Source organism: Sinocyclocheilus grahami, unplaced genomic scaffold, assembly GCF_001515645.1.
Source record: "Sinocyclocheilus grahami isolate Dianchi unplaced genomic scaffold, SAMN03320097.WGS_v1.1 scaffold1334.1, whole genome shotgun sequence".
Classification (NCBI taxonomy): domain Eukaryota; kingdom Metazoa; phylum Chordata; class Actinopteri; order Cypriniformes; family Cyprinidae; genus Sinocyclocheilus; species Sinocyclocheilus grahami.
Genome location: NW_015506513.1, coordinates 107,531 through 130,645, shown reverse-complemented (window position 1 = coordinate 130,645; position 23,115 = coordinate 107,531). Strand labels below are relative to the sequence as shown.

General features: G+C 38.5%; 1 protein-coding gene across 1 annotated transcript; it reads right to left on the bottom strand.

Annotated features, from left to right (window-relative positions):
• Positions 1 to 29: 29 nt before the first annotated feature.
• On the bottom strand, positions 30 to 9,415 carry LOC107569331 (E3 ubiquitin-protein ligase TRIM39-like). Its single transcript, XM_016255404.1, has 7 exons — positions 9,344 to 9,415; positions 6,956 to 7,584; positions 5,651 to 5,746; positions 2,511 to 2,744; positions 2,291 to 2,438; positions 2,160 to 2,186; positions 30 to 779 (listed from the first exon to the last, which is right to left on the bottom strand). The coding sequence occupies exons 1-7, from the start codon at positions 9,348 to 9,350 to the stop codon at positions 235 to 237; spliced, it is 1,686 nt and encodes a 561-aa protein (XP_016110890.1). The 5' UTR covers positions 9,351 to 9,415; the 3' UTR covers positions 30 to 234.
• Positions 9,416 to 23,115: the final 13,700 nt, after the last annotated feature.

Genomic DNA, 23,115 nt, shown 5'->3' with positions numbered 1-23,115 from the left:
ATTGACCCCAAACATTTTAACGGTAGTGTATATGTGTTTCAAAACGGTCTGCTTCCTTTTCAAAGTAACATATAGTCATGTACACTAGACGCATGCCAGTTCCCATTATAAGATTTACAGAGAGAACTCTTATGAAAATGTGTTTTATTTGTCCAGAATCCATTTGGAAAGTCTTCAGTTTTGTTAGAATCTTTTAGAAACTCATGGAAAATGCATTGGAGTGAGTTTGCCGTCTCAGCTGTGTTTAACAGCGGTGATGACCAGCGCTCCGGGGTTTTTTCCGTCCTGATTGATACAAGGGCTGAAAATGGGGTAGACGCTCTCAGTGAACGCATCGTTGAACGTGTAGAGATGAGAGCGTGTCTTCACGTCGTAGAAGGACACCTGTCCAGCTTCGTAGTCTAGAAAGATGCCCAGTTTCTGAGGCAGTGTGGCGAGATGCAGAGGAACTCTGTTGCCTGTAAGAGCTTTTACTTCTCCGCTCTTCAGCCATAAACACCAGAAGCCTCCTTCTGGACTGAGGCGGATCTCTCCTTTGCGTCGCACCGACCCACGGGCCACTCCTACGGTCCAAGCGGTCTTGTGTCCCACGTCCACCTCCCAGTAGTGTCTGCCGAAGGAAAGAGCCTCGCGCGCCAGGACAAACAGCGCTGGGTTGAAGCGCCGCGGCGTGTCCGAATGCATGGAGCCCTTCCGCTGCTCTTCATAGCGCACCTGCCGGCCGTCCTCGGACAGACAGAGATCACGCTGAGCTGTGGCAGAATCCAAGATCACCTCACCTATAGAGGAGACCGAAATCAATTATGTTCCTCATTGGTGAATGTAAAAAAACAACAACAAATGAGTGAGTCAACAACTGTTCAACAATGCTGATTCATTCAGAAACAAAACACAGCTGCAGCGTTGCTCTGAGACACAAGAGTACACTGAAAATAAATTTACTTTGAAACAGTTTTTCACATAGAAATTGCTTGTAAATTTCACACATAATTTCTAAGAAGCAACACACTTAATCAAAGTACTCCAGTAATACTAGTTTGATTTAACTTCAAAAATTAATCATGCAGATTTTTAGCATTTTTATGACTGACAAAGCAAAAATAGACACTAAATTAGACAATACTGTGCCTGGAATGCAAGTCACTCAAAATTAACATTTCATTGAACTGAACTGAAAAAAAAAAGTTGTGTTGCTCTTGAGATATTACTTAATTCATCAGCAGCCGATTTTATTATGGTTTTGAGTATAATTCCTTATAGGTATAACATAATCTGTGTTAAGTCTCTGGGGGATATTTGTAGCAATAGCCAACAATACATTGTATGGGTCAAAATTATTGATTTTTATTTTTTGCCAAAAATCATTAGGATATTAAGTAAAGATCATGTTCCATGAAGATAGTTTGTAAATCTCCTACCGTAAATATATTAAAACTTGATTTTTGATTAGTAACAACTTCATTTGGACAACTTTAAAGATGATTTTCTCAATATTTTTTTTCAAATAGTTGATTTTCAATCAATTTCAATTTCAAATCTAATTTTCAAATAGTTGTATCTCGGCCAAATATTGTCCTCTCCTAACAAACCATACATCAATGGAAAGCTATTTATTCAGCTTTCAGACAATGTATAAATCTCAGTTTAGAAAAATTTAAAAATTTTAAGTCAAACCTGTGAAATATGTCATTTTGTTAAGATATTGTGAGACCTGCTTGTTAATGCGTGGTTCCTATTGTGCTGTTATGATAAGAGGTTTTATTATTATTTTCTAATTATTGGGGTGTTTTGGGTGGTTGCTGTCTGGCCCAAGTTTGATATTCTGGTTTGTAGGTATGGATCAGCGGCATATTCCTCAAAATAATAGTGAAGTATAGAAATGAAGTACAATTGCTTAATCACTACAGTTACTACAGTTAACGGTTTTGTCATAAATCAGTGTAAAACTTTATAATGCAGTGGCAGTGAACTCAAGTCTGCCCTCTAGAGGAACAGATTGACTTGCAGTGTGAACGCTGACCTAAAAATATATTTGTGTCTCTCATATCTTCATCAATATGATAAAATATTAATTCAGCTGAAAAAGATCGAAACATTATAGTGATCCGTTGCAGTAGAAGGCTGTGTTAGTCACTAATGCTTATATCAATAGCACTTACTTGCATAGTTTTGCAGCTTCCTGAGTTCTGAAAGGAAAATAAACACTTCATGAAGGTTACATAGATCATGCAAATTAGCAGTTTGATTCAAGGTAGGGAAGTGTATGGAAAGGGTGGACATGGTTCTTCACCTTTCCCATAAAGCCGTTTGACCTCGTGTTGGAATTTGTCCACCAGAGAGGAGACGGACGTCCTGATGGTGCTGAGATACAGATCCGTGTTCACGGACACAGATGACCAATCAGACGGCTCCGGTGGAGGAGGAAGAGATGGCAGGAACTGCAAGGGAAATACTAGGCTTAATAAAGCTCAGATGCAGACACTAGTTCACTGGAAACTTTGATTGCTGACCTGAAGAAAGAGCACCCTGTCCTGTGTCTGAGCGAGTGCGTCCAGCTCGCTGCTCCTCTTCCTCAGTGTGTTGAGCTCGTGCTCCAGGCCGCTGGACAGATCTTTGGCCTGCTGCTCCGCTTGTTTCTGTCGCGTCGTGATGAGCTCCACCAGCTCGGCCTGAGACTGTTCCAGCAGCCGCTGCAGCTCTGCGTAAACCCCCCAGCTCTCCTCGATCTCCTTCTGACTGCTGTCCTGAATACAGAGAGGATGCCAGGCGTCACACACTCCATCTGTTTATCACACAGCGACTAATACAGCTCGCCTGTGACTGCCATGCTGCTGCTCTCAGATCAAAAAAACGCACTACAAGTAACGCGAGTTAAAAAACTAGATTACTAGTAAAGTAACACATTACTTTTTTTAATTTAGAAGGAAATATCGGAGTTACTTTTTCAAATAAGCAATGCCAGTTACTTTGTTTTCCCATGCACTGACTGACAGCTCTCGTGTTGCCATGTTGAGAGAGGCATTGTGTGCGAACATGATGTTACTGTATAGTTCTAGACTAAATGCCAACATGCATTTACTCATCTCACTGCACAAATATGATACAAACCTGCAATAATTAAATATCTCTACTGTACAGACGTGAATTTACATTTCCTTCAGCCTGAGGTGTATTCATTTCACTTTCGGTGTGAAAGGGCTTTTACATTTGTAAAAGAATAACTTGTTTTATTTTAAAAACAAACAAGCAAGCCCTGCCCAGATTTAAAAAGTAACTCAAAAGTAACGTGACACATTACGTTACGTGATTAGTTACTTTTTAAGGAGTGACACAATATAGTAATGCATTGCTTTTAAAAGTAACTTTCCCCAGCACTGCTCACATCTCATTCACGAGCAGATTTTTCTTGGTGAAGACGTGTTGCATCAGGTTTGACTTCAGCGATGCTGAGGTCATATCAAAACATGTAGGACTCTGAATGAGATCTGAAAGTTCCAGCAGAGGTGGATAACACCATAAAATGTGGGTCTCTTTCTCATATAAAGCTATTGTTTGACCTGGAATACAGTAGAGTATATTGTTGTATTGACTACTTTTATGACACGTTTATGGTGTATAAAAACAATGGATTCCTATAAAACTATTAACACCATGGGACACCATTATTATTATTTTTTTTGCATTTGTATTTTAATGAGACCTCGTGCTCATTTACTGTCAAAGCATACTTTTACTATTTTTTGTGTACTCTCAATGCATATCATGTATACCTCAAAATAAATTAACATGCACAGGGGAAACAAACCCTATACTCTTTGCAAACCTGCGATAATTAAATATGTTTAAAAATACAAATGCACTTTATGGAATCTGAGTTTATTTACCAATGTTTTACTGCTGATTTTCAAATTCAGCCATACAAACAACCACAAATAGCACGATAACAAAAATCACATCTGTGATGTTAATATTATTATTGTTATTAATATTTGTATTGCTAAAAATGAAAGTGAAACTGAATTTGCTTCAGCTTCTCGTAGTCAGGTGGCAAAGCAGCTGAAAGCTTCATGTTTTGCCTTCTATTGTATGGCATCAGTTTACATTTAATTCAGCCTGATGGATATTTGTTTTGCTTTTGGTGTAAATAACAGACCATTTATCAGAGATGCAGTGCATCTTTAATTTTCTTTGACCAAAACTCAATCCGATCCTAAACATCCCACACAGCATCACTATCGTGCTACAGGTGATTTTTGCGGGATCATGACGGTAACTGCGATTTTGAGACCAACATGGATCAGATTTTCAGGGGGTTTTTTTTGTTTAGGTTATTTTGTGAAAATGCACAGAACATTTCCAGGACAGAGACCAGAGAGGCTTGTGACAAACACATGCAGCGTAACTCATGAGATCGCATGTTAACGTGAGCGTGCAGAATATCAGCCGAGTGTTTTGACAGGACAGACCGGTTGAACCGCTTAAACTCGCTGAAGAACTGTGTTGATTCAAACACCTCCAGTTAATCTCATCTGCCATCACACCGTACATCTATACCTGCTCCGACATCTTTATCGCTGTCTACAGTAATTACTGTTATCACGAAGCATTAATGAGTCTAATATGAGTTATTTATGCCGGTATTCTGTCGTTCTTTCCCTCCACTCTCTATGTAATTGGATCCTCTTTGTATTTTTAAATGTGACTCAAGATGGCCCTGTGCTCTATTTACAGTTATTGAACAGGAAAAAAACACTGGCACGTTAACCTTGCATGTCATTGACACAAACCCGAATCCGATCTCACAGGAAGGATAAAATATCACAGATGGAAATTATCAATTTTTGGAGGTATTTGTCAATATTGATGTCATATTTGTCACTAACGTCAGCTCTGTTTCCACTTTAAGACAAATATACTTCCTGTAACTCAAGTTTTATATTTATTTCCAGTCCAAAACAAAAGGCTTTTCTGTTTTCTTTAATCCTGAATTGCTTGTGTTGTTCAGCATTTGGAGGGACATGTTCTCAGTTAAAGAGGGGTGTGACAGCATGGGCAAATATTTGCAGTGCTCTTACTGGATGAAACAAAAGGTAAACAGATATTCTCAACAAAGCATTCTAAGGTAGAGGCAGCTTTCACCATGGGTCTGTACTGGGACTTTTCCAGTTGTTTTTGATTACTGGATATTTTTATAAATGATTTGAACATAGCTGAGATCACACTTTGATACCTGTTTGTCCCTGATTCTGCCTTAGTTATGTAGACTTAGATGGCAGATAATTACTATTTATGATTATTGATAACTATCAAATTGTTTGTGGCACATTGTTTGTGTTGTTTTGTCATGCACGATAAATATAGCTGCAAGCAGCAATTGCAGTTTAGCATCCATTATGAGTTGCTGATGCGTTACATATTAAAAGCATTTAGTTACTTTGGATTAGCATTGTCCTAAGATTTTCTGAAGCTTGAAGACTTGTAAAAGTAGCTTTTTAGCAAAAATCCAAATGGCAGAAATTTAGACCACCAAGTAATATGCAATACATATTCAAAAACATGCCATTCCTAATAGAGCTGATCAAAGAAAAATGATCAAATATTGCTCAGCCGTTCCGAGAAAAGAAGCATCACAAAGTACAAACGGACTCACTTTGAGGACTTTGATGGACTGCTTGATCTCCTCCAGTTTCTTTTCTCGCTCCTTGATCAGATGTTTCAGTTCTGACCTTTTCTTTCCCAGCTGACTCTGTGAACCAAACAATAAGATGCACAAATCACATCTCCTGAATTTCCAAGCTCCCAAAATGCATTTCAGTGATTATGTAGCAGGTTAGTTTGACCCATTTTGATTTTTGAGTTGTCTGAACCCTATGATGTTATCCTTTAAATGCTGTGACTTGTCTTAATTTAGGGTCATGAACAAGCCTGTGAGGTGTAGATATTTCACTGTTGTGGAATGTGCATTCATCATTTATTACGATTATAATGTTTGGGTCAATTTGACATACTTTTATTCTTAAAGTCAGCTGCCAGACCCAAATGAAAATGTTTCTTTGATGTATTTTGCTATGTCTGTTTCTCAGCTATGCTATGAGGGTGTTTACATTTACATTCATGCAACTTAAGAAACTTATGTTGCATTAAATGCATGATTAAAATTTTTTTTATCATTTCATGCATTGCCAGGGAATCAAACCCAAAACATTGGCGTTGCTAGTGCCATGCTCTACAGTTTGAGTGACACGACAGCATTTACATATACACTTTGTGGGGGAGAAAAAAAAGTTTTAGAAATACATTTTAGGGTTGTGTTTTATTGTTCAGTGTGCATGCTCACCGACTGAATTCAGCTCTCTCGAGAATCCTCTCATCATAAACAACATAGTGCAGCTGTATGTGTGATGCAAGTATAATGAATGTATTCATCATACAGCGTAGACGACTTCACTGATTATAACGGGAGTGTTTTTTAAAGTGCATAAACTTGCGGTAGACTGAAGTCAGTGATGATGTTCTTTGATGATGTACTGTACATGTTCTTTGCTTGTTTTCTGTAGCTGCTGTTTGAATAATGTAAGCATTATAATTAGAAATGTTTATATTAAACTGATATCATGTTAAATATAAATTCAGTCATATTAAAAACATTGGGCTGCTTTTAGCCTTACGCTGGAGTTGGTTAACTTTCTGGCAATGAAACTAACTAAATACATAATTAAATAAACTAGCACAATAATATTGTGTATCAGCGATCGTCACAGGCTGATGACAGGACGATATGACAACTGAGGATATCGCCCAACACTAATATACTTTTGTGTTTTTACAGTTTAATATTAACTATTTTTGTTGTTTTTCAGAGTCTAACTTTTGGAGAGTTGTACTGAATCCAATCACGCTCAGTACCATAAACAGCATACCCATTTTTTAATGTAATACAAGCGTTAAAACTCACCGTTTTTTTCTTCCACTCTCGTTCGGTGGAGACAATGTCGTGGCCTTTATGCGAGGACTCTGTGCACTCCTTACACACGCACACGTGTTCGTTTCGGCAGTAGGCATCCAGAAGGCGCTTGTGTGTCTTGCACATCTTGTCTTCGAGGTTGTGTATGGGCTCCACCAGCTTGTGCGAGCCCATCGCCTTCCCCTTCTTATGGTGCCGCAGGTGAGCTTCACAAAACGAACCCGGGCAGCTCAGACACGACTTCATGGCCTTCATCTTCCGGCCGATGCAGGCGTCGCAGGGCACTTCTCCCGCTTTAGCGAAGTCTCCCCAGTCGTCATCTCTCTGTGGGGAATTCGTGAACTCGACGTTGCCCCGGTCGAGCGAGGACATCGTGGACAGACCCTGGAACTGTTCAGCGATCTCGGCTAGCACGCAGTTGACGCTGAGCTCTGGTTTTCTGGAGAAGGCTTTCTTGCACATGGGACACATGAACTTCTTGCTGTGATTCCAGAAGCCCTGCAGACAGGCCTTACAGAAAGTGTGGCCGCAGGGAGTGGAGACGGGCTCGACGAAGACCTCCAGACAGATGGAGCAGGAGAACTGCTCCTCTGACAGGATTCGCGCCGGAGACTGCGGGCCTGCGAAGGGTTGAGGGAGAAAGAGATGTGATTAGATTAGAGGTAGTAAAAAGTGCAAGACAAAAGAGCAGGAAGAAGGAAGGTTGAGGTTTCAAGAAGCAGTTTGTGCAGCTCTGTCTCACTACACACGAGGGTTGTTAACATGCACTAGGGAAGTTGGTTAGAGAGTCAGACTTGAATCCAAACACCCATCACTGAACAAGAATCCAAGACAAAACATAACAGATACTGGAAAAATAGCATACACTAATAACATTCACAAAAACAAACAACAACATAAATGACACTTAATAGTGAATAAAGCGAATCTCTCCAGGCGAATGTGAAGGTATCAGAGCATAATGAAAGGCCTGGCATTAAATCGGGAGTGTTGGCGTAGGTGTTAAGCGTGTAGACTGTTAACACAAAGGTCACATGTTTAGTTTCAGGTGAAGGTGGCCAATTATCTGAAGAGTTACTCGAGCTCTCGGGCGCTCTTGTGTCCTTCAGCAAATCACTTCAACTTCCAGAATGTGAGAAGATTTTAGTTTTTTTTGTAAATTGCCGTGTTGGAATATAGACTGAATCAAAGTGGAGGTTCACTGGAGAGTTATAGTCTAGATTAGAAGGGAAAATGCAACATTTTAGGAGTCAGCCATTAAAGATTTGAGACTGATGTGTTTACATCCCTAATGAAGTACTACTAAACAAGGCACTCGAACCCGTGTTCCTAGCACTCAGCCTGACAAAAGGGCCTTTGGATGAGACACGCCTTCTAAAAAGTTTCAGACATTCCCTTCACACAACAAATTTGTAAGTTCATAGTTAGTGGAAAATATTAAAGCTTTCAAAAAATAATTATGCAAAGGTTATATAATAAACAAAACTGCAACAGGTTGACAAGACCAATGGATCCGTCCTGATTCACCAGCCATGGTCACTAACAGCAGTAAGTGAGACAGCAGATTTACAGCTTATATAAGCTCAGAGTCACAGTTTCTTATCAGATGTGTGAAGGACGTGCAAACAGCACAACGCAGACGTCACCATGTCATCTCAGGAATGCTGTTCAACAGGCTTTTCTTTGGCTTCGGCAACATTCATATCCAAACAACCGTCTGTTCCTGTCTTGCTCTTTTACTCGCGTCCAAATAAATACAAAAACTCAAACTTTTGACGTACTTAAGTAGGACTTAAGTGCATCTTTATATCTTTATAGACTAAAATGTAATGCCATTTCTGTTGAAACTTGTGTCATGTATTTGTTTTTATATATTTGTAAATGCAAGTCGTGCAATGATGTTGCAATTAAGTACATTTAGAATATTAACTTAATATTGCATAACACTACAGTTAAACTTATAATAAAGTACTTTACATGTGCTTTATATGTTGGACAAAACATTAAAATAAGTGTACTTCTTTGAAGCACGACAAAGGGACAATGATTGTTTTCAAAGTGTACTTAAGTTTGTTAGTAAAACATTCTCAGCAAAGTGTCTCTAAGTACACTTAAGTGGCCTTTTATTTCACTAATATTATCCGCCAATATTTTTTTTTTTAATAAGTGCACATTCAATAATTTTTTCACAAGGGCAGTACATGTGGCTTCATACAAGTAAGCAACAAACACGGACAGCATAATCATAGAGTAACTACCTGCTTTGATTTGCTTAATGTTTGTCAGAAACAACCCCCATTAAGTTGCTCATTTACTGTAATATAGAATGATAAACCGAGAAGAGACTTTGTGTAGGTTGAATAAACAGAGAGGACTTACACTGCATGATGAAGGATCTTCTCGTAGTTTCCTTGAAAGTCCCTCTGGCCTGCGAAGGGTGTGTGAGAATAAAACCTGTTCTCACACTCTTTCTCTGTTTGCTGTGGGTGGGTCTTCAGACACCTGTGACCGCAGCTTCAGCGTTTGTCGCTGACTTAAATAAAGCCTGTGTTTTAAACTCACGTTTTGTTTTTTAAAGGTCAACTTTGATGAACACACAGAACACTTTGTGCAAGTCACTATATGATTACTGATCATTGCCACTGTATGGTTATAGTGTTTAAATTACGTGTTGCGTAATGTTGCAAGATACTTTATTATTGTTATAGGCTGAAGATCATGCAGGGTGTGACTATAAGTGGTTTGCGCATTTGCCCATAGTGACATAAATTGGTACCACAAGCAATTTCACAGAATCCCACTTGGCCCCAGAAGCAGTTCTGATTGGCTGAAAGATATTTTCATGGCTGCTCTTTTCAAGGTCTAATTAGAAATCCTACAGAATGCATACTGTGACATACAGTGTAACAACAGTCCCCTGCTGACCAGCTTGGCTTATTTCCAGAATACAAGTGCGTATGGGTTTGTTAGTGCTGTAGCACAATGCAGTATAAAACACCTCTAATAGCAGTGTTTAAAAATTCCCATTCACTGTTTGAGCCACTCCCCATAATCATTGATTTAAATGGTCAGTCGTATATATATAAAACATTGCAATGCATATCTGTTTTTAATGTTTTAGAAAGAAGTCTCTTCTGCTCACCAAGGCTGTGAAATAATGTGAAATATTATTACTATTTTAAAAAAATAATAATAAAAGTGTAATTTAATGCACTAAAAATACTTGTACATGTGTAGTGCATTCTTATTTTTTGTGCTAAATAAAATTATAAAAGTTATACATTATAAATACACTAATTAAAAGTATATTTCCACTTCAGTAGTTCTTCAGTACAATTGCAAACGTATACTAAATACCACTGATATTAAAATAGATTTTTAGTGCATTGAAATAAAGTATACTACCACAAAAATATTCTGATTTTATTAATGTATTTCTTGAAAAAAGTGTGCTTTGAATTATTTAAAAATTAGTTCAATGTCAGTACACTTTTATATAGGTATCCTAAGTTTAAAATAAATTGTTTTTATTTAAAATATATCAATGTAATAGTTATAAGTACATTTTCCCAACTGTGCTACTTAAGTACACTTAATATAACTACACTAATTAGCACTAACACTTAAATTGATTTAAAGTGTAGTCAAATAAAGTACCAGAAGTGTTTTATAATTGCATTGCTTAAAAGTGTGCTATGATCACTTTACATAAAATGTTATTGGATTTTTATATATACTAAAATACAGTAGAAATGTAGTACTGTAAGTAAAACCCTATAGGTTATATATAATTATATAGAAAAATATTGAATTTATTTGAAATGGAAATCTTTTGTATCATTGTAAATGTCTTTACTGACACTTTTGATCAATTTAATGCATCATCATCATCATCATCATCATCATCATCATCATCATCATCATCATCATCATCATCATCATCATCATCATCATCATCATCATCATCATCATCATCATCATGAAAAGCCTTCAGGGGAAGCAGAATGAGGCCATGCTTAAAATGGGCCATAAAAAAACGACAGAGGGACAAATGAAAGCGGTCTTGTGGGTACAAAGAGTTAACGAGAGGTAGAAACAAAAGGAAAAACCAATGGGGTTGGGTCGAATTTGTTTGTTTTTTTGCATTTTACCATAAATGATGCAGCAGAATTTTGACTATGTAAATTGGCCCATTAGTTTATGAAGGTAACTTTCATACAAAGCGGAGTCTTAGCAAAGAGATTTTCTCCTTTAAATAGAAAAAGAGGTTACATTCCAATAATAATTAATAGAGCATTAATTAGTTTGAGACAAGAGACTGAAGCGTAGATACAGGCCTGGCTTTTCAGAGCAGGTCAGTGTGCCACATGCAGATTTTAATGCGAGGAAAAGTGTGAATGCCTGGACGTTGTGCACTGGGGATTCGGAGTTACTATTCATGGCGAACAATCTTGTGCATTTTTGTTTCCTCCTCACATCTTACACGTGTTTCTCTTGTCTGATCTCTCCAGCATCTTTAAATCTGTGGTTGTGTGTTGGGAAGCGCAATCAGTCAATACCGCGTATGCACCTCGGCTCACGTTACCACTGCTGCAACACGATAGCGTATCCTGATCCTGTCCGATGACTGGCTAAACCGATCGATGATTTCATTTCAGTGGCCAGTGGCACTCGCTCTACGTACTATTCTGATCAGATGTCACAGGGAGAACGGGATCGATTGCAAAGACGAGGGCAAAGTTTCTTGCCGACGAATACATTGTATTTAGGCATCTCTTCCATTGGCTGCAGCTTTTATCCTTCTTTGTAGACACTTTTTGAAGCAGTGCATCCTGTTTTCTTTGAGAACGGGATCGATTGCAAAGACGAGGGCAAAGTTTCTTGCCGACGAATACATCGTATTTAGGCATCTCTTCCATTGGCTGCAGCTTTTATCCTTCTTTGTAGACACTTTTTGAAGCAGTGCATCCTGTTTTCTTCCAGGTCCTCTTGGCTCTTGTTGTCTCTCGATTCTATGCGCTGACCGCAAGTGCATCAATAATTCAGGTTGGTAAGGAAATTGCATACCTTTCAGGTTAAGGTTATTTTGACTAGAACAGGCGGTAGGCGCTTGTCTGGACTACTCAATTGTGCTAATGTTTGTAAGTTGTCACCGTTTTGACATCCCCCTTGGAGTCAAGTCCCGGCTGACGCACGGTTTCCATCGACTGACACCAAACCAAACATGAGATTTAGTCCAATGCTACACTCAAAACCACAGAGAGAAACGGAAAGAAGAGACCAGAGAAGATGTGAGGTGGACGTGTGCACTGTGCTTTTCTGAAGCGTGTGCTGTGCTTACTCTATGTGTGAAAGAAGAAGATTGTTTTTCTCAGAATGGCTTCTCATATGGGACGGAGATAAAAGCGGGGAAGTTAAAGAGGAGTTTTTTTGGGGTTTGGGGGGTAGATATGTGGCTTTAGGAGCAGCAGAGGGGAGACTAGATACGTTTCATGCTCGATTAAGTTATGCTTCTCTCTCTTTCTCTAGCTTTCTACCCCTCCTCACATTTTCTTCCTAAAGCATGTGTAAGATGTCCTGATTGTTCAAGTATCTCTACTTCTTCTTCTTTTGAAAGCGTCTGAACTGGTTCTGGATGGCGAGGGCTGCTTTCTCCGTCTCCGGGGCTTCCAGGTCGATGTCGACCTCTTCCTCCTGCTCAGGTTTTCCTGCAGAGTCAGATGCCTTCTCTAGAACACAATGACCAAACCATAAGTGAATTGACTCATCAAAAAATTGACTCTTGCGAAAAAGAAGCAAACTTTAGCATACTTACTGTGGAAATAATATACTTAGGTTCTACTTAAGTGCGTTCAATGTAAATTTAAACTTGTGAATATATTTGTAATGATGAAGTTGTAATTTAGTATATTTCAAACATATTCACTTTTAAAATCTAATATTGGATAACACACTACCGTTTCAATTAAAAGTCCTTACTAGTATTAGAAGTATGCTACAAGTACCTTTGCACTTCAACACAAAAATAAGTGTACTTCTTTAACACACAAGAAAAAGATTACAACATAACATTCAAAATTTTAAATAAAACTTTTAATCTGACATTATTACAAAGTGCACTTTTTAAATGTGTACTTGAGTGTTTAAAGAAAGTCATGAAAGTGTCTCCTTTTAAGTCACTTAAGTGGCTTTCATATTATAGTAACTTTATATTACCTACACGTACAATATTTATTTATTTATTTAAATATATATATTTTAAATAGTTGATGTGCACTACAAGTGCACAGTCAAAGCAGTTAAGCATGCTTCTTTTCACAAGGGCAAAAATGACACTATTGTATATTTTAACACAAGTGCCTATGCAAAACTGTCTTTAATGATGCTGTGGAACTCCACTAATAATCACTGGGTAATTGGCAAGTAAATAGAGTTTAAATTACAGGTGGAATGCACAATGACAGTGTGTTTGATACAATGTCCCAGTGTTTCACTGTGAATGTGAGAGACGTGTGGAGAGGCAGACATACCTTTGTTGTCTGTGGCGGACGTTTGGCTGCTGTTGGCCTCCCCTGTGTGTCCATGCTGGAGGGCAGAGAGACAGAGAGAGAAGGTCAGACACACGCCGGCCATTTACTGTCTGCTTTGGGCAACACATGCGCTTGTTTGAGATCAAAACTCTGAAATCTAGCTAACAAAATATATATTGTGTGTTGGAGTGGTCCAGACGCTACACTCCCAAGTGTTGCCCTTTGCTCAATAGTGATGTAGGTCCTGCGAAACATTTTTACATAAAATCAATAACTTGATTGCAAACCAGGTCTGTGGAGGATGTTTAAAGGGATAGTTCACACTCTAGCATCATTTATTCGCCCTTATGTCACTTTAAACCCATGTGACTGAAGCTGCTCTTTTCCATAACAAAAGCATGCAGACCAGAGGATGTCAAACTTTAAAAAGCACCGTAATAGTAGGATTCAGTGAACACAGCCCATACAGTCTTATAAAGCTGTGCTTCACTGATAGTGTAATGCTGCTCAGTCCTCCTGAGAGGCTCCTACTTATGAGTTTGACATAATTACGACACGTGCATTGAAAGTGATTTTGTTCGGAATGAAATGAACTCAAACGTTCATATTTTCATTTTATTTTTCACTTCTTGACAAAGACAGGAAGCGGGGGTTTTTTCTACCACTAATGCAACATAATGAAGAGTAAAGGATGCATATTTGGTGTTTAATTTAGACTTTTTCTGTGTGTTTTTCCAGCAAGAATCTGCTAAATGCAACTATAAAGCATGAAGATATTACAAATATTAACATACATTTCTGTAAAGCTGCTTTGAAACAATGTGTATTGCGAAAAGCGCTATTTGACTTGACTTGTATTTTATAATTTTCATGAGAAATAATGAGGTTTAGCTGCATAAACCAGCTAAATGAGTTTCTGGTAATCTTTATGGCTATTATTAATTAACAGAACACAAAATGTGCATCCCCTTGACATCTTTAAAAGACCACTGACCACCACCGCTTGTGCACTGTAGTCAATTTGACAGATATCTAAGAATATACGATAGCTTTGTGTGAGGAACAAGAAAATGTATCTCTGTGAATAACTTAAATTTCAGTCTGTTTATAACACATAGTTACTGTATGCTTCAGAAGAGTTGGAATATAGCCCTAACCCTGGTCACTGTGTGCCTTCACTGTATAATATATATATATATATATATGTGTGTGTGTTTAAATCTGTGTTAACATGCTAAATGTCCTCTTACAAAATAAACTGCTGTATCATTGCAATCAATGCAGTAAAAAGTGCAGTTTTGCATTGTCCACTGACGCCTTCCTGCTCAATAATAAACTCTACTGCAGTACTTACAAGGCTTTTAAATTCTAGTACATACTTGTAGTCTGCTGTGTAACTGCAGCACACTCATTTGCCTCCCCCATAATCTAACTGCAGTTCACTATACAGTGCAAATACTGTAGGACTGTGTGGTGCATTTATGACATTTGCAGTTTAGGGCAGTATTTACAACCAGTAAGTTCAGTATAATTAACTTACGAAGTGTAACTCTCAAATGCAGAACAAATGCAATATTACAGCAGGTTTTCATATCTGCGCTGCAGTTACTGATAAATATGCCAGTTTTCAAATTGCACTTAAGTGCTGTTGTAAAGTTAAAATCGCAGCTATGCTAATCTGGTCAGCAACTGTGTGTGACTCTTTCACACATATACATTATTTATATGCAGCCTCTCTAACGTTTCCCAGTTAATGGTTAGTCCAGACGTCTCGAGTTGCTGATGTTGAGGTGTTTAATGCTAGGCACATTCATATACCGATTTCTTACTGTTAGTTCATCTTTCAATATCTGACAGCAATTTGTTATATGGCATACTTCAGATTATGTTGCAGTTGTTTGTAAACTGTAAAAAAAAAAAAAAAGTCAAAAAATCAAATCAAATTTGCAGTGCATCCAGCTATTTATCACTGTGATTGAAACACTTTTGCAGTGCTAGTCTGGTCATTTGTGTGCAGTATTACTGCAGTTTTGCACAAAGCACAAGTGTGGTACTTCGGATGCAGTAGAAGTGCAGCTTTCAGCATTGTTATACTGCGTCCAATTCACTGCATGTGTACTACACTAACTGCATTCATTTATTTGCTTGTTTGTTTAAGGGATACGTTTTTTTTGTGTGTTTCATGGAAGAAAAAGTCTTACAGTTTGGAATGACATGAATGTGTGTAAATGATAACTGTAAACGATTACTTTGGATAAATCTTTGGATAAAGAATAACATTATAGTGTACATTAAAAAAGAATACTGTTGTGTAAAGGGACTTATATTTCATCATATATGTAGAAAAATAATGCACAGCTGAGGTACATTGTAATCCACGATGCGAAACGGGTGTGCATTACTTTTCTAAAAATTCAACGGCCCGGAGTCAATTATTCCACTTATACACTTAAAAATAAAGGTGCTTAAAATGTTAGATCTTAGAAAAATCATTTTTGGTTCCACAAAGAACCATTCAGTCAAAGGTTTTTTAAAGAACCATCTCTTTCTTACCTTTTTATAATCTGAATAATCTTCTTTTGCCCCAAAGAACCTTTTGTGACACAGAAAAGCTCTTTATGGAACCATTTAGACAAAAAAGGTTCTTCTATTTTAACGACCTAATCGCATGGTCTAAAGCGCAAGATGCAGGTGCACTTATGGTGTGTCCGAATCCACTTTTGCTAGTTTGATGATGGGAAAAACGGTCGGTGCGCCCGCCACATGGTCTAAAAGGTCTGTCCCTATTCTCTTAATGAGTAATGTGTGTGTTTTGGGCACAACGCGCAATAAACCAATCAAAGTCTCATCTCCCATTCCCTTTAAGAGCCAGTTGCGCTTGCGCTATGGCGGATTCGCTATTTACACAGTGAAATTTGCAAGCGCAAAGACAGAACGTGTCTCAGAGAGGAAACGGATCTGCTTGTGTGCGAGGTAGCCAAATTCTGATGCATGCAATGACTATCCATTATGTGTAGGACGTGACGTGTAGGACATGACATGTAGGAATTTTTATATTTATGTAGCCAACACAATAATAATCTTTTACATTGTAATCCTTTATTTTTTTATATTTGGCATGTTTGTGTGCTGTGCATCCCTGTGTGTGTAAAATAAGGAGAGTGTACACGCGTTGTGGACCCACCTATAGGTGCATATTACTAACGCGCTCTTTCAATAACAAAAAAATACTGCGCCATCGACTTCAGACCAGGTTTTAGTTGGTCAATGGCACAGTCTATTTAATTTGCCTCAAAATAGCAGCGCGCCAGCAATGCGCCTGAACACACCTCGTTTTCAGACCAGCATGCCCATGATCGAACAGATGGGCTCAAATGCATTTGCTATTTAAACAACGTGGCGCACGACGTGAAAATTATAACTGTGTCGGGCTGAAACTAGCAAAAGACACTTGCATCGGGCCCTGTGTGTGTGTGCATCTGTAAGGGAGAGAGCGGGAGAAATAGAGTATGTGCTTTCCGTGCATAATAAAACATAATTTTGTCGCAAAACATGGAAATGACCTGTCGTTTTATCCTATTGTTTACTGTGTTTATTTGTTTGGCCAGTGTCGTTGTAGGCTTTGGTTATTGCTGCTGTAAGACCTTTGAAATAACTGAAATCATTTGGCGAAGTGATATGGACATGTAGTAATGCGGTCAAGAGTTGCCTGGAACTACGTTCGCCGTGCGTTTCCCTGAAAATATTTGCACACCTTAGAATGTTCGTCAGCCAATCAGATTCAAGCATTCAACGGCCCCGTAGTATACGTTTGTATTATGGTGGTGAATGTGTTAGTCCTAAGAAAGCAAGATCGTATAGAATCATCTGTAGTGAACGATTACAGTAATATGAACACTTCAAAGCTTGTTCGTACAGAAACGCATATAAAGACATACGTAATGATCTCATTTTATCAACTGTGTTCATATGAGTCATATCAGTGTCGCCTACATTTCAGTTTGTATTTATCATATTTGCATGACTCACAGCATGTGTATCCATGTACTGTAGTAATGACCATTTTTGTATAATCCAGTGAAAGATATACAGCTAAGTTTATATATGAAAGGATCTTACTCTCATTTATTTTTTTATTTGGAACAAAAACCAAAAGATCAGAGATCATACCAAATGAATAACAAGGCTGAAAACAGCTTTATATTATGAAACACTTAAATTAAAAATAAAAATGTTAGAGATCTGATTGGATGAGCCGATATACAAGCAACCTAATCGCAAATCAGTTTAACTCTTAACAGTTGTGTATATGTGACAGTCTACGTCCTTCAAAGATGAACGCTGCAGTGATTTAGGTTTAAAACGCATAAATAGCACATATCAAACGATCTATTTAACAGACAAAGCAATAGTGATCACGTAATAATAATAACGTAATACTCACACTTGTGTTGCGACATTACTGTCGGATCCAATATAGTCGGCACAGCATTGTCTTTTAGTTTCAGTCTTTCTGAAAATCCCGCGATGAATTGTGCCTTGTTTGTAAACGAATCCGCAGTAAAAATTAAGTGAATGAAGGGTTCTTACTGACATGGTCTGGAACTTCATTAAAACGAAAATTCATCCAATCTTTCCTAATGATGGAATCAGAAAGAAGGCAATGCAAAGACTGTTTTTCCACAACTTGGCACTGCACAGCGTCTTGTTGTCTTTAGAGCCATCTTTATCATTAGGTTTCTGCATAGACCTGCAAGTTCGCCTCTCTCTTAAACACTACCTGTGAGAATCGGTGGGTGGGGCTAGACAGACAGTGATGTAGAATCAGTGGGCGGGGCTAAACAAGCAGTGCTGTAGAATCGGTGGGTGGGGCTAAACAGGCAGCGATGTAGAAGCAGACATTGATCTTCTTTTGAGGAGGCGGTGCTTATCCACACTTTGATTACTATGATTACATCATAGACTCATACATTCCACAAGCTGTCATTTTGGCAGACTGGCTTCAATATACGCTGTTTTTAGACTAATGAGAAAGTTGAGTTCTGAAAATGACAGGATGTTTTATAGTACAATGACCCCTTATATGTCAAAGATCAAGGAAATTTTGGTTTCTGAGTTCATGACCCCTTTAAGTTGCTAAACTTCTTAGCAGCTGTAAAGTCTACCATGCATATATATATATATATATATATATATATATATATATATATTGTGAGTAGAATATAGTTTTCTGATATATAAATTATATATCATACTGCACAACCCTAGGTTTCTCTGATTTAAAAATAATAATAATAAAATAAGCATTGAGATGTCAAATGTCATCAAAAGGCTGAAAAGAACCAATATATTTCTCAAGGTAATATTATCTAGTAGTCGCCCAGCTGAACTCTCAAGCCATCATTGTCAATTCTGCAGAGGAAAAACATGGCAGGAACAAAATGTACCAAGAAAAGGAGCAGGAACTCAGAGACTGAGTCAGTGTTGTAGTTGCCAATCCCCATCAACGTCTCAGCAACATTGCAACAACGCTGCCGTAACGTCATGTGACTGCAGCCGTGCACCGTAGGATGGAGATTTGCAGTGGAGCAGTGAAGCCCTCTAATGCGTTTGTTTTTATTCACCTCCTCTATCTTTCCCCCGTCCTCTGCCTGCATGGAGCGATGGGAGTTTATTCTGCACTTTTCCCTTCCCATTTAAAAGCAAGTCAGCGGAAGAGACATCTATGGAGCAGCTGCATCGCACAAGGCAGAAAGAGAGGAAACAGACATCTGCGTTTGGGGTGAAATGCGGTTGAAAGACGAGATGAATTAAATGAAGAGGGAGAGAGAAATCTCAGGGGACGGAGGAGGGAAAAGCAAGGTCACAGACAGCGTGAAAGAAAGACGGGAGCGGAAAAGCAGCCCACGCAATTAACGCCTTCGCACCCTGCCTTGTGTCCATTCACTGACTCTCTCCTCACATCCTCCCCTTTACTCTCTTTCTACATATCTCAGCTGATTCGGCAATAAAGATCTGTCTTGTTTCATTCTGTAAGAACTGCAGTTGGAGAACAGGTGAAATGATGGAGGGAGGGAGTGGGAGAGAAAGCGTGCCTTCGAGAGAGAGAGAGAGAGAGAGAGAGAGAGAGACGCCTGTGAGACAGAGAAGGTCACAGACAGCGTGAAAGAAAGACGGGAACGGAAAAGCAGCCCACGTAATTAACGCCTTCGCACCCTGCCTCGCGTCCATTCACTGACTCGCTCTTCACATCCTCCCCTTTACTCTCTTTCTACATATCTCGGCTGATTCGGCAATAAAGATCTGTCTTGTTTCATTCTGTAAGAACTGCAGTTGGAGAACAGGTGAAATGATGGAGGGAGGGAAGGAGTGGGAGAGAAAGCGTGCCTTCGAGAGAGAGAGAGAGAGAGAGAGAGACGCCTGTGAGACAGAGACAGATTGCAGCATTTAAGTGCCGCCCCAGGGAGCTGCTGTAGGTTGAGAGGGGAGGAAGAGAGAAAGAGAAAGAGAGAAAGAGAAAGAGAGAGAGAGAGATCAGGGAAACCTGCAGAAGTTGAAGTTGCCATTGATGCAAACGCTGCTCGAGTGTTTCCATGTGTGTGGCTCTTTCTCCAGGCCCTTTACGTTTCTGCGCCGCATGTCGCATTTGCTCTCTCTCTGATCGTCTCGATTAGGGCTTAGCGTGTGGTGGGCCGTTTATATGAGATTGTGCTGTATGAGGCTGCTGTTTATACTGTGGTGGTGGGCAGGACCGCTTTGACTTGTTTGGGACGCGACCAAGTCATGTGCAAATAGTGCGAAGAACTTCCTCACAGCACAAAATAGAGTTTGGTTCTCCAACAATCATTGTATGTTATTATATATTTTACAATAGTTTCAGATATGACTCAACTGATCTAAATTTAGTGTATTACTATGTTTTTACTAGGGATGTCCTGAGCTCTCCTAAGCCCGATCCACCGGTGATTCGTCAGCTGTCATGCCAGTGTTGTGCAGTAGGTGGCGTTTGCACTTTTCAACAGTCCATGGCCATTAAAAGAAAAGAAAATGAGGTCTGTTCTAGCACGTTTAACATTCCATGTTTAGCGTATTTGATGTGCAATTTGTGTAAGGAATCACTCTGCAGTAATTTATTTACTATTTACTTTTATCTGCAATCAGACTATCTGAGACGTCGTTGTCATAATGCATTGCTATGCATCTTGCTTTGGACTTGACTAATAGAATGGCATTCTGGCATTCGCGAGCTTCATGCTTTCTAACCTTATCTCAACTTTTTTTCCCTTTATGATGCAATTAATCTGCTTATTACATATAAAATACAATAAGTTTATATCAGTAGTCCCATTTTAATAATTGTGACCACACAGTTGGTTCACAATATCTATCATTGCAACATGTTTACATCTACCAATGTCTTTATACAGTGTGTGCGGATGGATATTAGTGATGATAGATGCCTCTTTTTTACATTTGAGCCCCTGGCCCTGTGAAAGTTTCTGCACATCCCTGAGTATATTGGATTGATTTTAATAACTTTAATGCACTTGAAATGTGCACCAAGCACTAGGACAATACAAATATCGGATCGGGACTCAGTATAAGCAGATACTCAGTATGCAATGACTCGGGTCGGATCGGGCGCACAACAAAACCTGATCGGGACATCCCTAGTTTTGAGTGTTTCATGGCAAATATCAACTGCTTGATTGTTACAGTGTTGAAAAATGTAAACTACATTATTGCAATAACAATCTATTAAAAGTTGTATATATATATATATAGGACATCCTACTTTTCCTGCATACAATGTACTTACGTAAAGCAATATATATTATATATTAGATCTCAGCTCTGTGATTGCTTTTAGCATTGCAAAATGTTAGCTGTGGTATCACACAGCTTTATATATATATATATATATATATATATAGTAAAGTTGGATAAATATCTTTACCCACATGCATACAGTACACTCACATAACGGGATATGCATAATATAGCAAATCTAAACTGCTTGTTGTTTCATCATATATTCATTCATTCATACATTATCGCCCAGTTCTATCTGCTAAGTACGACTATAAGACATTAAAGTATTTAGATATTATAAACATTAACATCATTTAAAAAAAAAAAAAAATCTATTTTTTCCATTCAATTTTGAACACAAATGTTGCATTATATGAAGCTGTTTTAGTCACTTTGTAATAATTTATTAACCATCAATTTTTTTTAACCCGAAAGATAAAATAAGTTAAAAACATGTATCTCTACTGATGAAGGATGCAATTCAGATTTATTTTTTTACATAATATATTTACAAATATGAACTTGAAATTCACTAAAATGTTCTGAAATATTAATATAATATTTTGCCATATATTATTTTGGCAAAGCGTTTTATCAGCTGCTCTCTAGATAGCAGCATTAGCATTGTTCAATAAAAGAAGAAAAAAAAAGAAAACATAACGCGGCATTGTTTTACTGTAGTGTTATCTGTATGCACCAAGGGTCTGAGAGTAACGCAATTTCAATTCTCTGTGTGTATGTGCTGTACATGTGGAAGAATTGACAATAAAGCAGACTTGATTTGACTTGACTTTTTTTTTTACATGGTCAATCCTTAAATAAACTGCAGACCAGTGAATCTGTGGAGTGATTTGTGCCCGCTGTCATCTCGGTTATTCTCTTCTACTTTTCCACTCTGCTCATTTTACATAACATGGATTGTCTTACAACATGCATCCATCGCACATGAGGATCTGTTCCTGAGATGACAAAAGCATTCTGGGCCATATACACCTAAGCAATGTTGCATGTGTCTGACCTGACCATCAAAAATAGCTCTGAGCCAGTGTCAGAATGTCATCTTACAGCCATGCGGCCATGTCGGGAACTCGTGAAACGAAATGCCAAGGGGTTATGAGTCAGAATGGTTTAGTTGATCTGATCAGATTGTGTTGTCAAAATAGCACCGACTCCTTCAACACACCTCTGGAGTATTTCAAAGAGAAGAGTAATCAATGCAATCTATTATATTTCCATCTCTTCGTCATGAGAAGTGCTCACATGAACAGAGTCTATAAACCACATTCTACAGGATACTTTTTAAGTCATCTAAATTCAGTCATGGAAAGGAGAATTAGATCTATTATATTTCCATCTCTTCGTCATGAGAAGTGCTCACATGAACAGTCTATAAACCACATTCTACAGGATACTTTTTAAGTCATCTAAATTCAGTCATGGAAAGGAGAATTACGCTTGATACGCAAGAGCTGTGAGTTTAGATACAGTGTATGTTGGTCTAACCTATTGGCGCTTTTCCACTGCATGGTACGGCTCAGTACGGCTTGGTACGGTTCACTTTTGGGGGGTTTTCCACTGGGTACAGTACCTGGTACCTGGTACTTTTTTTAGTACCACCTCGGTTGGGGTTCCAAGCGAACCGTACCGTTACCAAAACATGTCGTGGAAACTCTGCTGATCACGGATTGGCCGGAGAGAATCGTCACTACCTGTGTCACTGAACTTGCAACAAATCAGAACCGCTAGATTTAAATCAGCACAGCCAGCGAAGGACCGAACGCAACTGTTTTGAACGAGCGCACCTTTTTT